The 24339-nt window shown below is 49.3% G+C and overlaps 1 protein-coding gene across 1 annotated transcript in view; it reads left to right on the forward strand.

Annotated features, from left to right (window-relative positions):
• Positions 1–20197: 20197 nt before the first annotated feature.
• Positions 20198–24339, forward strand: part of Bcl3 (BCL3 transcription coactivator) — a 17232-nt gene continuing 13090 nt past the window's right edge. Inside the window, exon 1 of the mRNA XM_008851995.3 lies at positions 20198–20600. Within this exon, the coding sequence (XP_008850217.1) occupies positions 20354–20600 (247 nt within the window). The 5' untranslated portion in view covers positions 20198–20353. The remainder of the gene's footprint in view (positions 20601–24339) is intronic.

The raw sequence follows: 24339 nt of genomic DNA on the forward strand, positions 1-24339 counted from the left end.
TAGCCAGGGCTACATAGTAAAACCCTGTCTCAAAAAAAAAAGAAAGAGAGAGAGAGAAAAGAAAAGAAGGAGAAAAAAACTAAGGTAGAAAGCAATCAAGGGAAACACCACATGTTGACTTCTGGCCTCCATGTACACACCATAAATAATAACAAATAAATAAATACTAAAAAGCTAAAAAGCGGACGCCTGTAGTCCCAGCCCTTGGGAGGCAGAGGCAGGTGGATCTCTGTGAGTTCGAAGCCAGCCTGGTCTGCATAGTGAGTTCCAGGACAGCTGGGGCTACAAGGAGACCCTGCTTCAAAAAGAGAAAAAAAAAAAAAAAAGCTAAAAGAGGAGCTAGAGAGATGGCTCAGCAGTTAAGAACACTGTCTACACTTGCAGAGGACCCAGGTTCAGTTCCCAGCACTTACAGTGTGGTGGGAAAAAAATAAAATAAAAATAAATAAATAACAAGTAAAAAACAATTTTTTTTGGTCTTTTTGAGACAGGGTCTCCCTGTAGCCCCAGCTGGCCTGAACTCTCTATGTAGACCAGGCTGGCCTCGAACTCACAGAGATCTGCCTGCCTCTGCCTCCTTAGTGCTGAGATTAAAAGATGTATGCCACCATGCCCGGCCATAAAAAACAATTTTTAAAGTTAAAAAATGATTTAGGAATTCAGCTCAATGATAAAACACCTGCCTAGAATCCCCCAGTGAGGGGCTGGGGTGTGGCTCAGCAGTAGAGCACTTAGCTAGCTGAGGCTTTGGGTTCAATTGTCAGTATCTCAAAGAGTAAGGAGAGAAAACCCTTTTGTGAATGGAGTTGTAAGGTGTTTTGAAATGTACTGTCAGGGATGAGGAGGGGATACTAAGACAGTTAAACTACTTGCCTTTGGCCTTGAGCACAGCCAATCCGCTGCTTTCACTCTTGTTTGGGACCCCGAGAAAAGACAGCAGCATCACTGAAGGCATCACACAGTTTTACCAGTTGTTCTGAAGTTCTGGACTTTCAGCCAGAGAGAAATCTAAACCAAGGCCAAGGTCATGAAGGGCTCCTCCCCTACCCCCTGTCCCATGTCCCTCTAGTGTCCCTCTAGTTTGTTTGGAAACAGAGTCTCAAGTAGCCCAGATTGGCCTCAAAAAATCACTGTTCAGTCAAGGATGGATGACCTTGAACTTCTAACCCTCCTGCCCCTACATCTCTAGTTTGGATTAGGACTGTGGGTCACTCAGTTTTGTTTTGTTTTGTCTTTTTTTTTATTATTGTTATTTTTATTTTTTTCCACCCCCCTGTTATTTTTATTTTATGTGTATGAATGTATTGCCTGCATGTATGTGAGCGCACCTGTGTCATGCAATGCCGTGGAGGTCACAAGAGGGATTTGGATTCCCCTGGAATTGGAGTTAAGGACAGTTCATAGCTGCCACGTGGGTGCTGGGAATCGAACCCGAGTCCTCTACAAGAGCAGTCAGTGCTCTTAATCGCTGAGCCATCTCTCCAGGCCCCTTGTTTTGTCTTTTTGAGATAGGTTTCAATGTAAGCCCAGCTGGCCTGGAATTCACTATGTAGACCAGGCTGGCCTTGAACTCACAGAGATCTGCCTGGTCTATCTCCCAAGTGCTGGGATTAAAAGTGTGTACTACCATGCCCAGCTCAGACTCAGTTTTATAGGATGCTGAGGACTGAACTCAGTAGCAAGCACTCTACCAACTGAGCTAAATCCCAGCCCTGTTTTTGTTTTCTAGCCTCAAACTTACTATGTAGCCAAGGCTAACCTTGACTTCCTGCCTTGACCTCCCAAGTATGCCTTTCCATGCCCAGCACAAGATAATTTATGCTTATTTTTAGTTATTCATTTTTAATTTGGGGAGAGCTAGCAGGATATGGAACCCAGATCCTCTCACATGCTAGAACAAGCACTCTACCACTGAGGTATATGGCCCCAGCCCTAGAATTAACATGTTAAAATATTCCCTTCCCCATGCTCACTGTGTGACTTTGAAGTAAATCTTTAGCCTCTCTGCATCTTGGCCAATAAGGAGGGAGGACAGTGTTGAGGTCTCAGGTGTCAGCACTGGGGATACGCAAAGTACACGTCTCTAAACAAAACAGAAGAGGTTTGTGAGCTTTTGGGGTGGACCTGGCCATAAGGCAGGGGTGAGGTGCCAAAGGTGCCCCAGGTGGATGGGGCCTGAGCCCAGAACCACCAGGGCCCTACCTCTTTCTCTTTCAAACCTGATACTCCTTTAGTGACCTCGGAAAGTTCATGAGGACATCTCAGGGATCGAACTCTGGTCCTCAGCCTTCCAACAAGCATGTTTATGCACTGAGCCATCTCACAGGCCCAGTGTAGAGCACTCTAAGGAAAGGTTTTCACCAGTCACACATTTGACCACCTCTACATCTCTATTTTGTTTCCATTTACAGTTTTGAGAGTGGCGGTGTTGGCTTGCTTGTTTTTTGTGCTTTTTTGTTTTGTTTTGTTTTGTTTGGTTGTCATTTTTCTCTTATTTTCTTTTTTCTGCTTAATTGTTGGTTTTGTTTTGCTTTGAGAAAGGGTCTCATGTAGCCCAGGATAGCCTCAAACTCCTATGTAACTAGGATGACCTTGAACTTCTGATCCTCTGATCACATCTTCTGGAAGGCTGGGGTGACAGTCATGTGTCACCACATGCCTGCTGTCCTGGAATCCAGGGTTTTGTGCAGAAACAAGCACTCTACCAACTGGGCCGCATGGTGGTTTTGAGTCTGAAGTGAGCAGGTATAATTGGACAGGTGGAAGGGAGAGACCTTAGCTAAGAGACTGCACAGGGGACGGATGAGAGGTAGGGCAGAGGGAAGACGTGTCTGGCTATAGGAGGCTGACAGGAGCCTGGACTTTCTCCTATGACAATCCAGGCAGAAACTGCTGCCTCTAGACCCATCCACGTGGGCAGAGGCCCAGGCAGTCAGGCAGGGGCCTGAAGTGTGAGGCCAGAACTGGGAAGGACTTTGGGCTAAGGAGAAGAGAAGGCAAGCAGGAGCCAGGGGTGGGGAAGGTTGCAGAGAGATCAGAAGTCTAGCCAGCCAGCCCTTACTTCTCAGTTCCCACGCCCAGCTGTAAGACCTGAGCCAGCACAGCTTCCTTGTTTCTCAACTGCAAGATCATGAGTCTGAGGTTTACACAGCGAAATCTGGATTATCCCTTCCTTCTTAGGATGCTTTCATCCTGTTTTTTCAATGCTGGGGGTGGAATCCAGGGCCTCTAGCTACATTAAGGACAAGCTCTAACTCTTAGCCACACCCTAGCCCCTCACTGGGGGATTCTAGGCAGGTGCTCTACCACTGAACCACACCCCAGCTCCTCACTGGGGAATTCTAGGCAAGGTCTCTTAACCAATGGGCCATCTCTCCAAAGACAAAGAATTCTAGAATGCCAGACTTCTAATAACATGAATTCTAGCATTCTGGGCCTCCATTTTCTTACAGGTAACCTCAGTGGTGTTAGATGGGGACTCAGAGCTAGATTCATTCCAGTGCTCTTCCAGAGGACCTGCCTGAGTTTGGTTCCCAACATCCGCATTGGGTGGTTCCCAACTGCCTGTAACTCCAGCTGCAGGGGATCCAAAGCCTTCTTGCCACTGTGGGCCCCACTCGTGTACATACCCACACACGGGACACACACATACACATAATTTTTAATTTTTATTTTTTGGTCTACAGAGACAGGGACTCTCTGTAGCTCCCAGCTGGCCTGGAACTCACTATGTAGACCAGGCTGGCCTTGAACTCACAGAGATCTGCTTGCCTCTGCCTCCTGAGGGCTGGGATTGAAGGCATGTGCCACCACTCCTGGGACACATACACATAATTTAAAATTTTTAAAAAAATTTTTTTTCTTAAGATGGTTCACTGTGTAGCCCTGGCTGGCCTAGAACTTTCTATGTTGATTAGACTGGCTTCAAACTCACAGAAATCTGCTTGCCTCTACCTTTGAAGTGCTGAGATTTTAAGGCATGTACCATCATGCCTGACAAAAATAAAATAAATCTTTTTTAAAAAAGAGAGACTGTTTAGGCTTGATCAGGTAAAATGACACAGGCCTGTCATCTCTGCTACTCAGGAGGCTGGAGGATCAAGTATTCTAAGACCTGCCTGAGCTACAGAATAAGATCTTGTTCTAAAACAAAAAGTATTAATGAAAAGATGGCTGGGGGTGTGGCACAGTCAGAGAACTTCCTAGAATCCTCCAGTGAGGGGCTGGGGTGTGGGCTCAGCAGTAGAACATCTGCTTAAAATACCCCAGTGAGAGGTTGGGGGCATGACTTAATGGTATAACAGCTGCCTAGAATCCCCCAGCTTCTCACTGTGGCTCAGTGATAGACTGGGAGTGTGGCTCAGTGGTTACAACATTTGGCTACAATTCCCTAGTGAGGGGCTCGGGTGTGGCTCAGTGGTAGAAAATCTACCTAGAATCTCCCAGTTCCTCACTGTGGCTCGGAGATAAAGCATTTGCCTAGAATCACCTAGCGGAGGGACTGGGGTGTGGCTTGGTGGTAGAACCCCTGCCTAGAATCCCCCAGTGAGGGGCTGGGGGTGTGGCTCAGTGTTTAGAACTTTTGGCTAGAATCCCCTAGTGAGGGGGCGTGGCTCAGGAGGTAGAGAGCTTATCTAGCATGCCCAAGGCTCTAGATTCAATCCCATACAGGATTCCCTTTGGCTTTGGTTTAACTGGACAAGAGATATTGGAAAAGGTGTTCAGTGTCTTGAATGATCTAGGAAATGCACATTATAACCATAAAGAGATTCTGACACACATTCACATACACCAAGATGACTCACAAGTCTGGAAAAATCCAGAGTTCTCAAAGGTGTGAGGCAAGTCAATGTCTGAGCAGACACTGGAGATGGGAGCAGACATGGACTCCACTCCGTGGGAACACTGGTACATATATTCATAGCCTGACAGAGCGGCATCTAACAAGGATACTCTAGGCTGATATAGAAAAACTTGTGTTCCTGGGCAGTGAGATGGCTCAGCAGATAAAAGTGCTTGCTGCCAGTTAGATAGATCCCTGGGACTCACATGGTAGGAGAGAACAGACTCTAGCAAGTTGTCCTCTGACCTCTACATATTAGCTACGTCACAGGTATTAGAACTTATGCACACAACACACAAAACAAATAAGTAGCTGGATTTATCCCAGCACTTGGGAGGCAGAGGCAAGCAGATCTCTGAGAGATCGAGGCAAGCTTGGTCTACATAGAGAGTTCCAGACCAACTGGGGCTACAGAGCAACCCTGTCTCAAAAATAAATTTAATTAGTTAATTATTTAATGTTTAAAAAATCCTTTTAGAAAATCTGTGCTCCTGGATACCAGCAGATAAACACTGGTCAGAAGTCAGGAAATGGAAATAAACAATAAATCAGTAAAGAGTGAATAAATCTTAGGACGTCTGTGTAAGAGAATACTACCCACCAGCGAAAAAGGACCATATTGCAACCAATAGTAGAAAACAAAGCACCTCACAGACATAAAAATCCTGGCCAAGGAATGAGATTCAAATGGCTTTAATATAAAATTAACTTTAATCACACATCATGCTGGCCACACCTTTGATTCAGAAGTTGGTAGAGGCAGGAGGATCAGGAGTTTCGGGTCATCCTCAACTACATAATGAGTTCAAGGCCAGCCTGGACTACATGAGACAATTCTAAGGAAAAAAATATTTCTTTTTTAAAAAACCTACAACTGGTCCACACCTGATGGTACATGGCTGTAACCCTAGCACTCGGGAAGCTAAGGCAGGAAAATCACAAGCTCAAGGCCAGCCTCGGCTACATAGTAAAGCTAAGTCTCCAAAAATAAGTAGTCCAGAAGTATACTGGGCCAGTATGTATTCGCAGGTGGTAAAAGCATGAAGAAAAGCAAATGATTCACAACCTAAATGCAAACACGGGTTGCCTAGTCTGGTGCAGAGAGGGCTGAAGGAGCCTCCTTAGATTTGCCAACACTGATTCTTGACTGATTGTTCTTATGATAATTTGTTGAGTGGAATGTTACATTGTAATTTTATGCACTTACCTTGGTTGTAGTTCGTCTTTTTTTTTTTTTTTAATCTCCAGTGGATTCCTGGCAGGTGCTCTACCACTGAGCCACATCCCCACTGGGGGATTCTAGACAGATGTTCTACCACTGAGCCACACCCCCAGCCCCTCACTGGGGTATTTCAGGAAAGTGCCCTATTGCTGAGTTACACCTCCAGCCAAGATTTTTTCCTTTAATGCAACACTTAAAAGTCTCCAGTCGTAGGCTTCTGTTTGGTTCAGGGGACAAGGTCTTTACGGCTATATGTGTATCTGGAACCCACAAAAAAGACAATTTGGGATCTGAAACACATCATACCACTTACTTTTCCCAGAAATGGGCTAAGGTGCTGTGACTCTGTGTGACCACCTTCAGAGTGTGATAACCACAGAGTTCATGTGGTTCCACTTACTCCATTCCTCCCCAGTCAGCCCTGAGCCAAGTGCTCCCCAGGCTGAATGTGAAGCATCACCAACACCCTGCTCACTGTCCACTGTGGAAACTGAATCTGCTTGGGACAACTTGGGCTGGAAGATGCTGAATAGGTAGTTGCTCCCCTCTGGAGACTCCGAGTCCACAGTAACATCAGTCCAGTCCCCAGGATCATGGGACTACGTTAGAAGCCAGGGGAGGCCTCAAAACACTGCAGTTGGGGACAGGGGACATGGGTGTGCTTGACCCTCATGCTCTAAGGAGGTAGAGTTGTGTAAGCTTGGTTTTCCCAGTGACCTGGGGGAAATTTGGCATCTGTATTTTTAGGTCCCATTGTGGAGGGGAAGTTAGAGGCCTTGGGTGTCCAGGGAAAAGGTGTCTCTCTCTGGAAAGCAGCTGTTCTGTCTTCCTGGAAAGACTTCATGCTCTGGGGCTGGAGAGATGGCTCAGCAGTTAAGAACGCTGGTTGTTCTTGCAGAAGACCCAGGTTCAAATCCCAGCACCCACATGGCAGCTAACAACTGTCTGTAGTTCCAGGGAATCCCACAGCCTCTTCTGATCTTCGCGGGCATTGGATGACATGGGTGCACTTACCTACATGCAGGCAATACACACATACACATAAAATAAAAATAATAAATAAAATTTTGAAAAAAGACTCCATGTTCCAATGTGCAGGCTTAGAAGGGGGGCTTATGTGGGCTGGCAAGATGGCTCAGCGAATAAAGGCATTTGCTGTCAAGCCAAAGTGCTTGAATTTCATCACTGGGATCTACGTGGTAGAAGGAAAGAACTGATTCCTGCAGGTTGACCTCTGACCTCCTCACCTGTACTATGGTGTAAATAAATAAACAAACAAACAAATATTAGGGGCTGGAGAGATGGTTCAGTGGTTGAGACTGGCTGCTCTTGCAGAGGACCCCAGCAGCCACATGGCAGCTAACAACCTTTCATAACTCTAGTTCCAGGAGATCCATGCCATCTTCTGACCTCAATGGGCATTGCACACAGGTACACTTACATGCATACAGGCAATACACTCATACACATAAAATAAAAATAATAAAATATATTAAAGACTATCAAAATTGATTAATTAAGTAAGTAAGTAAGTAATGCAATATGAAAACAAATTTAAAGCTGGGCATGGTGGCACGTGCCTTTAATCCCAGCACTTGAGAGGCAGAGGCAGGCAGATCTCTGTGAGATTGAGGCCATCCTGGTCTATATAGCAAGTTCCAGGCCAACTGGGGCTACAGGGAAACTGTGTCTCAAAAAAAAGTGTGGGGGAGAGGGCTCTTAGTGGTGAAGGCTTGTCCCCTAGGAATGGCCACACTGATGGCAGACACATATTTCCTCATCTCTAGGCTCAAAAAGTAAGGACTTGACTGGGGTTGGAGCTCAGCTGATAGAACACTTGCCTAGCATGCATGAAGCCCCAGGTTCCATTCCCCAGAACCTTCATAAACTGGCTGTGCTGATACAAGCCTGTGATCCCATCCCTCTTGGGATGTGGAGGCAGGAGGATTAGAAGTTCAAAGTAAGGGCTGGAGAGATGGCTCAGAGGTTAAGAGCACTGATTGCTCTTGAAGAGAACCTGGATTCGATTCCCAGCACCCACATGGCAGCTACGAATCATCCTTAACTCCAGTTTCACAGGAATCCGATGCTCCCTTCTGACCTCCGCGGCATTGCACAACACGGGTGCACTCACATACTTGCAGGCAATACACTCATACACATAAAATAAAAATAATAAATAAAATATTAAAAAAAGAAGTGCGAAGTCATTCTCAAGGCCAGCCTGGGCTATGCCTGAGACCCTGCCTCAAAAAACAAACAACAAAAAAGAAGTAACCATTAATCAGGAAGGGAAGCAAGGCGGATCCCCACAGAATGCATAGATCCTTGCCCAATACTAAGACAAAACCATCACACACCACAGGACAGGTGTGTGCCACCACACCAAGCAGGAACCAACTTTCCTTCCTTTCTTTCTTTCTTTCTTTCTTTCTTTCTTTCTTTCTTTCTTTCTTTCTTTCTTCTTTCCTTTCTTCCTTCCTTCCCTCTTTCCTTTTTATAAAAAAGATTCACTTTTAGCTAGGTGTGGTGGGGCAGAGGCAGGCAGATCTCTGTGAGATCAAGGCCAGCCTGGTCTACATAGCAAGTTCCAGAATAGCTGGGGTTACAAGAGGATCCTGTCTCAAAAAAAAACAAAGCAAAAAATGTTATTATTTTTAATTATGTGTGTATGTGCAGGTGGGTATGCCGACATGAATTCAGGTACCCAAGGAGGCCAGATGCATAGGATAACCTTGGAAGTGGAGTTACAGATGATTGTAAAGCTGCCAAATGTGGTTCTGGGAACTGAACTTGGGTCTTCCAGAAGAGCAGTATGTGCTCTCAATTGCTGAGCCATCCCTCCAGCCCCTAAATTAAAAAAAAATAAATAAGAAAGAAAGGGCTGTTCCTGCCAAGGACATAGCTTTGTTTCCCAGCACCCACATGGTGGCTAACAACCATCTATAACTTTAGTTCCTCTCTGGCCTCTGTGGGCATTGCACATATGCAGTGTACATACATACATGCAAGCAAAAATAAATAACATATTTTAAGTAAAATTAATATTTTATTTGTTATTTTTATTTCTAGGGTATTGAACCCGGTCCTCTGCAAGAGCAGCCTGTGCTCTTAACCACTGAGCCATCTCTCCAGCTCTTAAAATGATTTTTCTATTACTTTTATTTATTGTGTGTGTACTCACACATGCCCATGTGGGCTCAGACAGCACAACCCGCTTGATTCACTACCTTCTTTTATGTGATGCTGGGGATGGTACCCAGGGATTCAAGCCTGAGGAGCAAGCACTCTATCAACTGAGTCACTTCCCCAGTCCAGAACCTTCCTTCTTGTCCTTTCTCCCTTCCTTTCTGACAGAATGAACCAGACTTGGGGGCTTCCCCTCCCCAATTTTGTGGTGAATCCTAGAAACCGGGGCCTTCTATGGGAGCACATCAGGCTTCCCAGCCTGGGACTTCCCTTGGTGAGCCCAGCCCCACCGCAGGGGTAGATCCCTGCTTACCTATCATCCCAGAGGCGCCAGGGCACCAGCTAGTTACTGAGTGTCCCCGGAAAGCGGAATGTGCCAGGCTCCTGGGGGCTTTCCACAGTCAACCTCACCATGCCCTACCCAGGAAGGACTCACCCCACCTTCCAGACAAACTCGGAGGGCAGAACGGAGTACTGGGAAGGCCAGCAGAGATGGGGGCCAACCTGGCTCCAAGTAAAGCCAGAGGCCTGGATAGTCCCAGAAGAGAGAAAAGATGCTGTCTGGAGGCACAGGCAGGCAGCTGCACCAGAAGCTTAACTTCTGACTCTGTCTCCCACATGCCACATTTTAATTCTCACTGTCATCGTGCCAGTATGTGATGATTCAGAGGGGGAAACTGAGGCCCAGAGCTATCAGATGAGACACAGCCCAGACACTAAAGTTCACATGACAGGTTGTGTCCTCCAGGATTCAAGCACCTATGTGATGCTACAAGAACAAAGATTGATCAACTAAGGCACCCCAGAAAAGAAAGGGTGCTGACGAGATGGCTCAGCAGTTAAAGGGCTTGCCACCAAGCCTGACGACCTGGGGCATCTTGGGTTCCATCCCCAAGCCTGACAACCTGCGTTCCATCCCCAGGACCCACATGGTGGAAGAAGAGAACCAATCCCCCAAATATGTCCTGTGGCTTTCACACACATGCCTGCTGTGGCATGTGGGCAGACGCTTTAAAAATTAAAAAGAAGCCAACCTGGTGGCACACGCCTTTGATCCCAGCACTTGAGAGGCAGCAGGCGGATCTCTGTGAGTTCAAGGCCAGCCTGGTCTACATAGAGTTCAGGCCAGCTGGGGCTACAGGGAGACCCTATCTCAAGAAGACCAAAAATAATAAATAAATAAATAATAAATAAATAAATATAAAAGAGCAGCTGGAGAGATGGCGCAGTGGTTAAGGGCACTTGCTGCCCCTCAGAGGATGAGGTTTGGTTCCTAGTACCCACATGGTGGCTAACAACCACTTGTAACTCCAGTTCCAGGGGATCTAAAGCCCTTTTCTGGCTTCCAAGGGCATGCACACACATACGCACACCCACAAATAGACACAGACATATATACATAAATTTTTTTAATATTTCATTTACTATTTTTATTTTATATATAGGAGTGTATTGCCTACATGTGTGTAAGTGCACCCATGTCATGCAATGCCTTCAGGGATCAGAAGAGAGTTGGATCCCCTGGAACTGGAGTTACTGATGGTTGTTAGCCGCCATGTGTGTATGCTGGGAATTGAACCTGGGTCCTCTGCAAGAGCAATTAGTGCTCTTAACTGCTGAGCCATCTCTCCAGTCCCATAAGTAATGTTTAATGATTTATTTTTATGTTTATGTATGTTTGTATATTTCTGTGTGTATGTGCCATATATGTGGGTACCAGAGATGATCAAAAGAAGATGTTGCAGATTCCCAGGAGCCTACACTACCATGCCTGATTCATGTGACACTGAGGAATCGAACCCAGGGCTTCATATATGCAAAGTGAGGAGTCTACCAATTGAGCTACACCCCCAATCCCAAATTTATTTATTCATTTATCCTTTATTTCATGTGTATGATTGTTTTGCCTGCATGTATATTAAGTGCACTGTGTCATGCAATGCCCACAGAGGCCAGGTGTCAGATCCCTTGGACCCAGAGTTATGAATGGTTGTTAGCTGCCATGTGGGTGCTGGGAACTGAAGCTGAGTCCTTTGCAAGAGCAGCCGGTGCTCTTAACCGTTGAGCCATCTCTCTAGTTCCATAAATAAAAATGTTTTAAGTAAATTAAAATTTAAAAAACAGGGCTTTCCATGTGTTAGGCAAAGCACTCTACCACTGAGCCACACCCCAGCCCCTCACTGGGGGATTCTAGGCAGGGGCTCTATCACTGAGCCACACCCCAGCCCCTCACTGGGGGAACTCTAGGCAGGGGCTCTATCACTGAGCCACACCCCAGCCCCTCACTGGGGGATTCTAGGCAGGAGCTCTACCACTGAGCCACACCCCTAGCCCCTCACTGGGGGATTCTAGGCAGGAGCTCTACCACTGAGCCACACCCCAGCCCCTCACTGGGGGATTCTAGGCAGGAGCTCTACCACTGAGCCACACCCCAGCCCCTCACTGGGGGATTCTAGGCAGATGCTCTACCACTGAGCCACAGCCCTAGCCCCTCACTGGGGGATTCTAGGCAGATGCTCTACCACTGAGCCACACCCCAGGCCTTCACTGGGAGAGCCTAGACAGGTGCTCTAGTCACACCCCCAGCCTCTCATCTAGGGAATTCTTTTTTTTTTTCTATCTTTTTGAGACAAGGTTTCCCTATAGCCCCAGCTGGCCTGGAACTCACTATTTAGACCAGAATGGCCTTGAACTTACAGAGATCCACCTGGCTCTGCCTCCCCAGTGCTGAGACTAAAGGTGTGCACCACCACACCTGGCTCAACTAGGGAATTCTAGACAGGTGCTCTTACCACTAAGCCGTGCCCCAGACCCTTCTAAGGTTTCTGTGGTATTGTTTTGTTTTGTTTTTTGAGTTGGATCTCCCTATGTAGCTCAGACTGGCTTACAACTCACTCTCTAGCCCTCCTCCCAAGTGCTGGGATAACAGGAGTACACCACCACAACCTGCCACTTTTTACACTGCCACTGAAACTTAGACTGTACTGGGCCTGTCCTGAAAGAAGCTAAGCCGTTTGACCCTTCCAAACACCTGGCAATACATGCACTTTGCCCCACTTTATAAATGAGGAAACTACAGTTCAGAGGGCCAATTATCTACCCAGGAGCACACAGCCAGCAAGTGGTGGAACTGGAATTCAGGTCCAAAGGATTTTTTTTTTTTTTTCTGTTTGAGTGTTCTGCCTGCATGTATGTAAGTAGTGCACCATGTGCATACAATGCCGGTGGACATCGGAAGGGGGCATAGGATCCCCTGGAACTGGAGTTATAGATGGTTGTTAGCTGCCGTGTGGGTGCTGGGAATTGAACCCAGGTCCTCTGCAAGAGCAGCCAGTGCTCTTAACCACTGAGCCATCTCTCCAGCCCTAGGTTTTTTGTTTTGTTTTGTTTTGTTTTAATGCTCTCTCTATGTATCTAAAGCTGACTTCAGGCACTAACCTGATTTGACAGTGTCCCATTTACAGAGGACCACCTAACAGGCCACATTCATTACATGGCCTGTCAACTCTTCACCAAGATCCCTGTGTCCTTCTGGCCTATATCCAACCTTCTGAGACACCCCTCCCCCTAGTCACTCACTGAAGGCAGATGCCAACCTTCATATACCCCTGCCATGTCCCCCTGGTCTGATGGAGTTGGCTGGGTGAGGGGCACAGGGGTGTCACTCTCCTGGGTGTTGGAGGGAGCAAACCGGATGTCACAATCCTCTGACTCAGCTCCTGCGTGCAGATCCAGTGAAAGGGGAAAGGGGGAAGGGGGAAGATTAAGCCTTGGCTGAGCCCCAGATGGGCTGATTCTGTTTAGTGCCAGGGACTCAGGCAGCTGCCAAGGCCCTGAGGCGGGAGGAGCCTGAAGTGTACAGGACTCCCTCCAGGAAGCTGGCCTGCATTCACCCTGGGGGGGGGGGGGGGGGGGGGGGGGGGGGTACAGATGTCTAGCCAGGAGCCCAGAGAGGAGGCTGTTTGACCTTGGCCAACTCACCTCTCCACCTGGGCTGTGTAGCCCTGTTTTCCTCTCTGTACTCTTGCTATGATCCTGCTGGTTCTGTGACTGAAGACTAACTTTACTCCTTGCTGCCATTCGAGGCTTTATCTACCCACTCACCCCTCCCTGCTCCTGGGAGCAGCAGAGCCAAGCTGCAGGGTGTGGGCCATGCTGTCAGATCCCTCAGCTCCCCAAATCTTCCATGTTGCCCTTCCATGCCTCAGTTCCCCCATCCAAACCATTCCTTCCCAAAGAATAAGGACTCAGAATTAGGGCTGGTCTGCACCCTCTGGAACTCATGGCCTCCTGACCAAGCCTGTGGGTCAAACACAGTGCTAGGACCCTTCCAGGTCCTTTTGGGATGACGTGGGGGCAGTGACTTCAAGTGGGCATTTCTTTTATTTGATTTTGCTTTATTTCATCTTGAGACAGGAGCTCACGGAGCCCAGGCTGGCCTCAAACTTCACTATATGGCCAATGATGACCTTGAATTTCTGATCCTGCTGCTTCCTGAGCACTGGGATGACAGACCTGTGCTATCACACTGCAAAGTTTCGGGCATCCCAGGCAAGCACTCTACCAACAGAGCCACATCCCCAGCCCAGGTAGAAATTTTAACCAAGTTTCTTTCACAAGGTGTGAAAGGGATTAAGTGGGTCTGATCCAGCAGAAACTTGACCCAGGGCAAATGAGTCCTTTCTGTGTCATCTGTGACAAGGAAGCCAGGCGTGGTGGCGCACGCCTTTAATCCCAGCACTTGGAAGGCGCAGGCAGGTGCATCTCCATGAGATCAAGACCAGCCTGATCTACATAGTGAATCCCAAGCCATTTGGAGCTACAGGGAGACCCTATCTCAAAACAGCAACAAAAATGACTAGGAGCCTGGTCTGGCAGTCAGGGTGAACATTAGAAGAAGCAGTGTGGCCTGGCAGGGTCACAGACACCTGTAATCCCAGCTCTTAGGAGACTGAGGTGGTATTATTGGAAGTTTGAGACCAGTCTGGCCTACACAGCGAGTTCCAGCCTCAACTACTGCCTGAAAACAACAAAGGCCAACATGGAGGCTCATGCCTGTAATCCCAGCGATCAGAAGCTGAGGCAGGATGATTGCTGAGAGTTTGAGGCTAGCCTGGCCTAATAGCAAAACCCTGCCTCAAAGAAAATGAAAAAAGAGGGGAGCCTGGGGAGATAGCTCAATCAGTAAAATGCTAGCTTTGTAGGCATGAGGACTTGAGTTTGATCACAAGAACCCACATTAAAAAGTCATGCAAGGTGCCTCCCAGCACACAGGAGGCAGAGGCAGGCAGATCTCTATGAGTTGGAGGCCAGCCTGGTCTACATAGTGGGTTGCAGGCCAGCTAGGGCTACAGGGAGGCCCTGTCTCAAAAAGACGAAAAAAAAAACCAGAGTGTGTTTTCCTGAGAGTTGGTCCATTTTGCGGATGAGAAAATTGAGGTTCCCTCAACAGCCCTGAACTTACAAAACTGAAGAGCAGGTAGCAGGATTTGCACCTGGGCCTCTTTTTGAATCAGTACAAGGCTCAGGAACAGAAGTGGATGGGAAGGAGGGCCAAATCCCCACCACCTTCTCTAGAAGGGACTCAAGGCCCAGATAGTTTAAAAAAAAAAAAAAAAAGTTAAATGAAAATTTTAAAAGGCTGTCACAGGTTCTCAGCCTTCTCACTGAAACTTTTTTTTCTCACCAGGGACCTTGAGGAGGTCATATCTGAGCCCTTCGGAGCCCCCCGCCCACCCCCGGAGAAACTGGAGAAGTAGCCAGAGAGGAGGAAAGGTCTGAACAGACACAGAGGGCTGCTGTGTGAGGGAAAGTGGTTAGACACTAAGCAGGACTCCCGGGCCCTCTCTGGGAAGTTTCTGGGACTCATCCAGGGGCTGCCCCTGCCGGCGGGTGGGGGCCTCCAAAACTGCAGGGCTGGAAAGGAGAGACCCTAGTCCTCCCCATCTGGTGTGTGAGAAGCCAGCGGGGAAAGAATGGGGGGTGACCATCCTGGTTCCGCATCCTCCATTCCCGACACTGGAGGGGAGGCTGCTGTGGGAGCCGGGACTTTCCTGAGCAGCAGAACATTCTGGGAAATCAGAGGCAGCTGCAGGGCGGGGCTCACTCCAGGCTCCTTCCCACCCTCCATCCCTACAGCACAAAACCTGCCACCTCCCCTAAGAGGGTCCTCAAAAACTGCCCCTCTGGGCCAGCAAGATGGCTCGGTGGGTAAAGGCACTTGCTGCTAAGCCTGATGACCTGAGTTCAAGCCCCAGGACCCAAATTGTGGAGGGAGAGAACTGATTCCATCAAGTTGTCCCCTGACCTCCACACAGGTGTTGTGGCATGTGGACACACACACACACACACACACACACACACACACACACACAGTCAATCAATTTTTAAAAGATACACATTTCTCCTTCCTCAAATTTCTCCACCCTCAGATCCCTTCCAAACATCCTCAGACCCTAACCTCCTCTCTCAGACCCTCCTCCCTAGACCCTCACCTTCTCCCTCACCCTTCCCATACCTATCTTCCTCCTCCAGATCCCGCTCCCTCAGACTTTTGTCCCTTGTCTACCTTTGGATAGGGGACCATCAGTGCTCTCTCTGCCTCTGTGTCATATGTCTCTGGCACAGACGCAGCCTTCTCTAGCCCTGTGAGGACCCCTGTCCTGGGATGGCAGGCATTGGCGGGGGAGTCTCACCCCTAAGCCTCACCCCCATCCTCACCTTCCCTTTCTGAACAGTGGGCAGAGCTCCAGCTCCTGGGTTTTTTTTTTGCGGGGGGGGGTCCCACAGAGGAGGACTGGGGGAGGGCTGGAGTCAGCCATAGCCTTTCCACTTTGCCTTGTGGCCCTGCCACACTGCCAGGCATGGGTGATGTCGTCCTGGTCTCCAAAAAAGCAGCCTGAGTTCCAAGACCCAGGACAACTGCCAAGTTCACACAGGGAGAAGGTGACTGGGGATAGGAACCAAGGACCTGGGCATGCTAGGCAAGCGCCCTACCACTGAAGTGTACCCCTGGCCCCCCTGTTTTGTTTTGTTTGTTCTTTTTTGTTTTGTTTTGTGTTTGGTCTTTTTGAGACAGGGTCTCCCTGTAGCCCCAGCTGGCCTGAAACTCACTATGTAGACCAGGCTGGTCTTGAACTCACAGAGATTCACCTGCCTCTGCCTCTAGAGTGCTGAGATCAAAGGCATGCACAACCATGCCTGGCCTTTATGCATCTATTTTTTTAATATTTTATTTATTTATTTTATGTATATGAGTGTATTGCCTGCATGTAGGTAAGTGCACCCATGTCATGCAATGCCCACAGAGGACAGAAGAGGCCATTGGATCCCCTGGAACTGGAGTTAGGGACAGTTGTTAGCTGCCATGTGGGTGCTGGGGTTGAAACCCAGGTCTTCTGCAAGAAGAACCAGTGTTCTTAACCACTGAGCCATCTCTCCGGCCCCAATGCATCTATTTTTTAAAGATTTATTTTGCCTGATGTGGTGGAGACCCTGTCTCCAAAAAAGAAGACTTAAACTCAGAAAGCTGATCCATCTCTCCAGCCCCTTATATATATATATTCTTTTAATTAGATTTATTTAATGTGTGTGTGTGTGTGTGCTAATACATGCCAGGGCATACATTTGGCCAGAGGTCAGCTTTCAGGTATTAATTTTCTCCTTCCACCATGTGGATCTTAGGGATCCAGGTCAGGTTGTTGGGCCTGGTGACCAGCACCTTCAACCACTAAGTCATTTTTTTTTTCTTTTTAGACAGGGTCTCACTATGTAGCTCTGACTAGCCTGGAACTTGATTTGTAGACCAAGCTGGCCTCGAACTCAGAGATCTGTCTGCCTCTACCACCCAAGTGCTCAGATAACAGTTGTGTGCCACCATGCTCAGCTTGTGTATTTGTTTTTAGGTGGTTGTTTTTTTTAAGAAATTGTTTGTTTATTTATTTATTTATTATTTATTTAATGTGTATATGTGTGCGCTTGAGTGTTTGAATATGTGCGAGTGCATGCAGTTGCCTGCAGTGCCAGAAGAGGGTGTCAGATCCCCTGGAGCTGGAGATATAGGTGGTTGTGTTCTATCCATTGTGGGTGCTGGGAACTGAACCTGAGTCCTCTACAAAAGCAGCAAATGCTCTTAACCACAAAGCCATCTCTCTAGTTCCTCCCTTTTTTTTTTTTTTTTTTTTTTAAGATAGGGTCCCCATAAATTGCCCAGGATGGCCTTTAAGTCACTCTGTGGCCCAGGCTAGTCAGAAATGTTTGATCCTCCTTCCTCAGTCTCCTTCCACTCCTGGCTTGGAGGTGAGATTTGAACCCAGGTCTGGGACCCCTCTTACTTCACCATAACAATCTTGAGAGGGCCATCCAGGTGGAAGAAAGGAAGTGGGATAGTGTGAGGTTGCCAAGCACCTGGTCCCACAGACCAGGTTAACCATCCACCGGGGTGGGGTTCAGCCTGCCAAAGTCTATTCCCAGACTCCACACCTACTTTCAGTCTCAAAGAGACACCATTGAGGACAGAGACAGAGTTGGGGAGACCAACAGAGACAGGGATGGTGGCTTACACCTGTAATCCCAGCTTGCTGGAAGCTGAGGCAGGATTGCTGCTAGTTGGAGGTTAGCGGGGAGGGGGGGTGGGGGGGATGTTTAAGAAGATCTTTTCTGGGAAAAAAAAATAGGGCAGAAGACTGGACAGGGGGCAAGAATCAGATGCAGGAACAGAAACTTCCAGAGAACTAGGGACCCTGTGCTTTCCCTGGGCAGGTTTGGGGGTGCAATCCTCATTCCTCGGTCTCCCTGATTCTCCTAAACCTCCTCATCTGCCCCCTGTGACTCAGTGACCGGGACACAACCCCAGCGGCCGCTCCACCTCCAGGGAAATCCGGGAAAACCCCGAACTGGGCTCCGCCCCCGGGCGGGTCAGAAGGGGAGGGACAGGAGGAGGCTGCCTCTGTCCCTCCTCCCCAGCTCCTGTGCGTCTGAGTCACGTCCCCAACCAGCCAGGCCTGTTCCCCACCCGCCAGCCCCTCCCCGGGGTGGGAGGGGAAATGGGAGAGCTGAGGCAGTCAACATGCCCATCCCACCCAACCCACCCCTGCCAGGGTCTGGCCTTGAGCCCTGTGCACCCTGCCTCTTACTGTCTGTATCTCTCTGCTTCCAAGTCTCTCTTGCTCTGTACATCTGGGATTCCCGTGGGGCTGGGGCCCCACAGAGAGAGACGTTGAGAGACATTGAAAGAGTCTGTGTACCCCTACCCACCCCCTGCCCTGCAGCCACGAGTCACACAGGAGGCAGAGTGCCCTAGGCTGGACCTCCAGGAAGAATAAATCTGAGCTGACCTTGATCGTGCCCTAATGGTGTATGCCGGCCAGCCCATTCAGGAGGCAAGGCTGGGGGACTGCACATTCAAAGCCAGTCTGGGCTACAGAGCAAGACAGCTTGACCCTGTCTTAAGATGAAAAGTAAAAAGAGCCTAGGATGTAGTAGGTGGGTGGTAGGTGCTTGCTTTTAGCATGCATGAGTTCCTGGGTTCCATACCCAGTATTGCACAGAGAAAATAAAAAATGACTCCAAGAGGGGAAGTGCATATAGTCAAGGTCACTCAACAGGGAAGTGGGAATCAGGATTCGAATCCATGTCCTAACAACCCTGTGACCTCAAGAAACTGCAAGGTTGCGGCAAGAGGAGGTGGCTGAGACCCAAAAACTCCAAGGAAAGATGAGGCTAGTGACAGCAGAAACAGAGCAAGGATGGGGGCGTTGCTTATAATCATAGATTCTGATAGCCAAAGAGAAACTCAGGCATAGATCGCAGAAGGGGCTGGGGGACTGGGGGAAGGTGCTCCATGGTAGAGGGTCCAGGGTTCAAATCTCCTGAAAAGTTTGTGAATTGTGGTGGCATGGGCCTACAACCTCAGCATTTGGGAGGTGGAGGCAGGTCATCCTCAGCTACTTAGTGCGTTCAAGGCCAGCCTGGGCTACATGAAATCTTGTCTCAAAATAACAAAAAGAGGGGGCTGGAGAGAGGGATTAGCAGTTAAGAACACTGGCTCTTTCCAAAGGGCCTAGACTTGATTCCCAAGTCAGCTAACAACTGTCCTTAACTCAGTTTCAGGGGTCTCCTTGAGCATTGCACACACAAGTGCACTTACATGCATGCAAGCAAAACCCCCATACACATTTTTTAATATTTTATTTATTATTTTTATTTTATGTGTATGCATGTATTGCCTGTATGCAGATAAGTGCACATGCTGGTGGAGGACAGAAGAGGCTGGAACTGGAGTTACAGGACAGTTGTTAGCTGCCCTGTGGGTGCTGGGATTCAAACTCCAGTCTTCTGCAAGAACAGTCAGCGTTCTTAACCGCTGAGCCATCTCTCCAGACCCTCCCATACACATTTTTTAAAATATGTACTATTTTCATTTTATGTGTGAATGTATTGCCTGGGTAAGTGCACCCTTGTAATGCCATTTCTGTGGAGGTCGGAAGAGGGCCTCGGATCCCCCTGGAACTGGAGTTAGGGAAGGTTGTTAGTCACCTATGTGGGTGCTGGGAACTGAACCCCGGTCCTCCGCAAGAGTAGAACTGAACCCTGGTCCTCCGCAAGAGTAGTCAGTGCTGTTAGTCGCTGAGTCATCTCTCCAGCTCCAATACTCATACACGTAAAATAAAAATAAATACATTAATTTAAAAAAAAAAGAAAAACCAGGCTAGACGGTGCACATCTGTCATCCCAGCACTCGGGAGTTGGAGGCAGGAAGATCAGGAGTTCAAGGTCATCCTTGGCTACTTGGAGGGTTGGAGGCTAGCCTGGGCTATATGAGCTCTTGTCTCAAAAAATACTAAGAGCGATCACAAGGACTGAAAGATGGAGCCAGCGGGTGGGGACAGGGAGCGCCGGCTCCGCCTCCGCGACGTGGGTCCAGGAAACCCCTGGGGCGGCCGGGTGGCCCCGGGGGGCCGGGGGCGGGGAGGCGGCCGGCGCCGCCCCGGCCGACAAAAGTCCCTTCAGTTCAGCCGGCGGCAGGGGAAGTCCCGGCGGCAGGCGAGACCGCCTTCCCGAGCTCGCCTGCTCCTCGGCCGCCGTCTCTGGGCGGCCCGATGCCCCGATGCCCCTCGGGGGCCATGGACGAGGGGCCGGTGGACCTGCGCACCCGGCCCAAGAGCTCTGCTGGCCCCGGGAACGCGCTGCCGCTCCGCAAGCGGCCCCTGCGCCCCGCGTCCCCGGAGCCCGCCGCCCCCCGCGCCCACGCCGGCCCCCTGGACCCCCTGCGTGGCAGCTGCGACGCTCCAGCTGTCCCCGGGCCCCTCCACGGCGTGGCCAGGCCAGAGGCGCTCTACTACCAGGGTGAGTAGCCTCCCCCGCCACCAGGGTCAGGGCCGGGTGGGGGCCACCTAAGGTCACCAGAGCTCTGAGGACACAAATAGATGGGGTTCCGGGTATACAGACAGGAGATGGCCTGGGAACCGGGTTGCAAAGCCCTAGAACTCAGATATTAGGGTGCCAAGGAGCTGGTGGGGAACCCTGGAGACAGAGCTTAGGGGCCCAACTGGCCTAGGCAAAGGGAATTAGGGGACAGCGTCCAGTGGTGCAGATATGGGGGTGTCAGGGAATCTGGGGACAGTATGGTGTCCCGGGGACACAGAATTCCAAGCTGAGAAGGACCAGATGTGGGGGCTATGATGAGTCCAGGTGGAAACTGGGGTTCCTGGTATCTGGATATCTAGGGTTGGCAGAATCAGCAGGGTGCTAAGGAGCCAGATATTGGGAAGCTCAAGAGGCATGGAAAACTGGAGAAAGGACTTAAGGAGAAAGGACTTGGGGTTCCGAGCACCCCAGCGTTTAGGCTCACAAATCCAAAGATGAAATGTAGAGCCCTAGGAACCCCAATATGGCATGTGCCCAGGAGTCAGCAAAACAGGGCTAGCATTTGGAACACTCAGTTGTGCGTGGTCACAGGTGTTCTAGGGGTGGGAATATCACAAGGTCAGGTGGCTGGGGGGCCACAGGCTTGGAGGCTGAGTATTCTAGGAATGGGGATGCCACAGAAGAGGGACTGGGGGTGGGACATTGTATGCAAGAGCTGGTTATGGATATGCAGGGACCTGGAAAGGTAGAGTTTAGGAAGGGGACCCCAAAAATGGCAGAGAGCAATGCTATATGTCAAGGAAGGGGCACCTTCCTACAGTAGCCACCTTACTATCCCCCAGGTACCCCAAAGCTGCTGACAGCCTGTCTCTATCCCCCTTCCCACTGCCTCCCCAATTTCTTTGGTGTTTACTTAGCAGGGGAGCCTCCAGCTGCCTGACAGAAGTCTTCCTCAGTCTCCTAGCAAACCCCATACCCTGCATGAGAACCCAAGTCCTCCATTTTGCCATCTGTGCAGTGGGTGGATGTGGACCTTCCTAACAGTTTGGTCTAAAAGGATCCAAGCACCGAGTTCTCTGACCCTCTCCCCAAACCCATTGTGTATTCACTCCACAGGAGACACCCAGATCTTAGACCATCACTAATTCCTTCAGCTACAAAATAACTCACCAGCCTGGGGTCCCCCTGCTGGGTGAGGACAGGCCTCAGTCTGCCCTTAAAGACCCAGTGGTCAATGGAGGTCAGACACTTGAGAGAGAAGTGGTGATGGGAGGGGGCCAGGGATGAGGGATGGGGTTGGGGGATGGAGAGGAGTCAGGAGGAGGGATGTGAGTGAGGGGTTTATCTCAGGCCTTAACCAATTATTAGGTGCTAAAAGACCCAGGATAGCCATGCTCAGTGATGCATGCTGTGATCCCAGCACTTGGGAAGCTGGTGCAGGATGACTGCCGTGAGTTTGAGGCTAGACTGGGCTTCATGGTACCTCTCTCTGTCTCAAAAAGTGGGGGAGGGTGGAACTGGAGAGATGGCTCAGTAGTTATGAGCTTTCTGCTGCCCTTGCAAAGGACCTGTATTCAGTTCCCAGCATCCACATCTGTCAGTTCACAGCTGCCTGTAACTCCAGTTACAGGTGCGCCAATGCCCTCTTCTGGCCTCTGATGGCATACACACACACACACACACACACACACACACACATGCACACACACATACATAGGGATGCCACAGAAGAGGGACTGGGGGTGGGACATTGTATGCAAGAGCTGGTTATGGATATGCAGGGACCTGGAAAGGTAGAGTTTAGGAAGGGGACCCCAAAAATGGCAGAGAGCAATGCTATATGTCAAGGAAGGGGCACCTTCCTACAGTAGCCACCTTACTATCCCCCAGGTACCCCAAAGCTGCTGACAGCCTGTCTCTATCCCCCTTCCCACTGCCTCCCCAATTTCTTTGGTGTTTACTTAGCAGGGGAGCCTCCAGCTGCCTGACAGAAGTCTTCCTCAGTCTCCTAGCAAACCCCATACCCTGCATGAGAACCCAAGTCCTCCATTTTGCCATCTGTGCAGTGGGTGGATGTGGACCTTCCTAACAGTTTGGTCTAAAAGGATCCAAGCACCGAGTTCTCTGACCCTCTCCCCAAACCCATTGTGTATTCACTCCACAGGAGACACCCAGATCTTAGACCATCACTAATTCCTTCAGCTACAAAATAACTCACCAGCCTGGGGTCCCCCTGCTGGGTGAGGACAGGCCTCAGTCTGCCCTTAAAGACCCAGTGGTCAATGGAGGTCAGACACTTGAGAGAGAAGTGGTGATGGGAGGGGGCCAGGGATGAGGGATGGGGTTGGGGGATGGAGAGGAGTCAGGAGGAGGGATGTGAGTGAGGGGTTTATCTCAGGCCTTAACCAATTATTAGGTGCTAAAAGACCCAGGATAGCCATGCTCAGTGATGCATGCTGTGATCCCAGCACTTGGGAAGCTGGTGCAGGATGACTGCCGTGAGTTTGAGGCTAGACTGGGCTTCATGGTACCTCTCTCTGTCTCAAAAAGTGGGGGAGGGTGGAACTGGAGAGATGGCTCAGTAGTTATGAGCTTTCTGCTGCCCTTGCAAAGGACCTGTATTCAGTTCCCAGCATCCACATCTGTCAGTTCACAGCTGCCTGTAACTCCAGTTACAGGTGCGCCAATGCCCTCTTCTGGCCTCTGATGGCATACACACACACACACACACACACACACACACACATGCACACACACATACATATAATAAAAATAAACCTTTTATTTGTTATTATTATTTTTTGAGACAGGGTCTCCCTGTAACCCCAATTTGCCTGGAACTCAATATGTAGACCAGGCTGGCCTTCAACTCAGAGACCCACTTGCCTTTGGCTTCACAGTGCTGGGATAAAAAGTGTGCACCACAATGTCCAGCCCTGATTTATTATTTTTATTTTATGCATATGGTCTTTTGCCTGCATATATGTAAGTGCACCCCATGTTTTCAATGCCTGCAGGGGCCAGAAGAGGGCATCAGATCTCCTGGAACTGGAGTTATGGATGGCTGTTAGGTGCCATGTGGATGCTGAGAACTGAACCCAGGCCCTTTGGAATATGAGCAAGCGTTCTTAACTGCTGAGCCATTGCTCCAACCCCCAAAAAGATCTGAGGTTGGAGTTGGCTCAACAGCTAAGAGGACCAACTGCTCTTGCAGAGGACTAGAGTTCAATCCCAGCATCCACATGGCACCTAGCAACTGTTTGTAACTCCAGTTCCAGGGGATCCGATGTCCTCTTCTGGCCTCCAAGGGCATTGCACATACATGTGGTGCACATACATGCAGGCAAGCAAAATATTCATACACATAAAATTTTTTTTAATATTTTATTTTTTATTTTATGTGTATATTGCCTGCATGTAGTAAGTACACCTGTGTCGTGCAATGCCTTGGAGGTCAGAAGAGGGCTTTGGATTCCCCTTGAACTGGAGTTAAGGACGGTTCGTAGCGGCCATGTGGGTGCTGGGAATCAAACCCGGGTCCTCTGCAAGAGCAGTCAGTGTTCTTAACCACTGAGCCATCTCTCCAGCCCCAAAATTTTAAAAAATATGTATTTTTTAAAATGTTTTATTTGTTATTTTCATTTTGTGTATGAGTGTATTGCCTGCATGTATGTGAGTGCACCCGTGTCATGCAACACCACAGAGGTCAGAAGAGGGC

This window comes from Nannospalax galili, unplaced genomic scaffold (assembly GCF_000622305.1).
Source record: "Nannospalax galili isolate Female #2095 unplaced genomic scaffold, S.galili_v1.0 scaffold385, whole genome shotgun sequence".
In the NCBI taxonomy this organism is placed as follows: Eukaryota; Metazoa; Chordata; class Mammalia; order Rodentia; family Spalacidae; genus Nannospalax; species Nannospalax galili.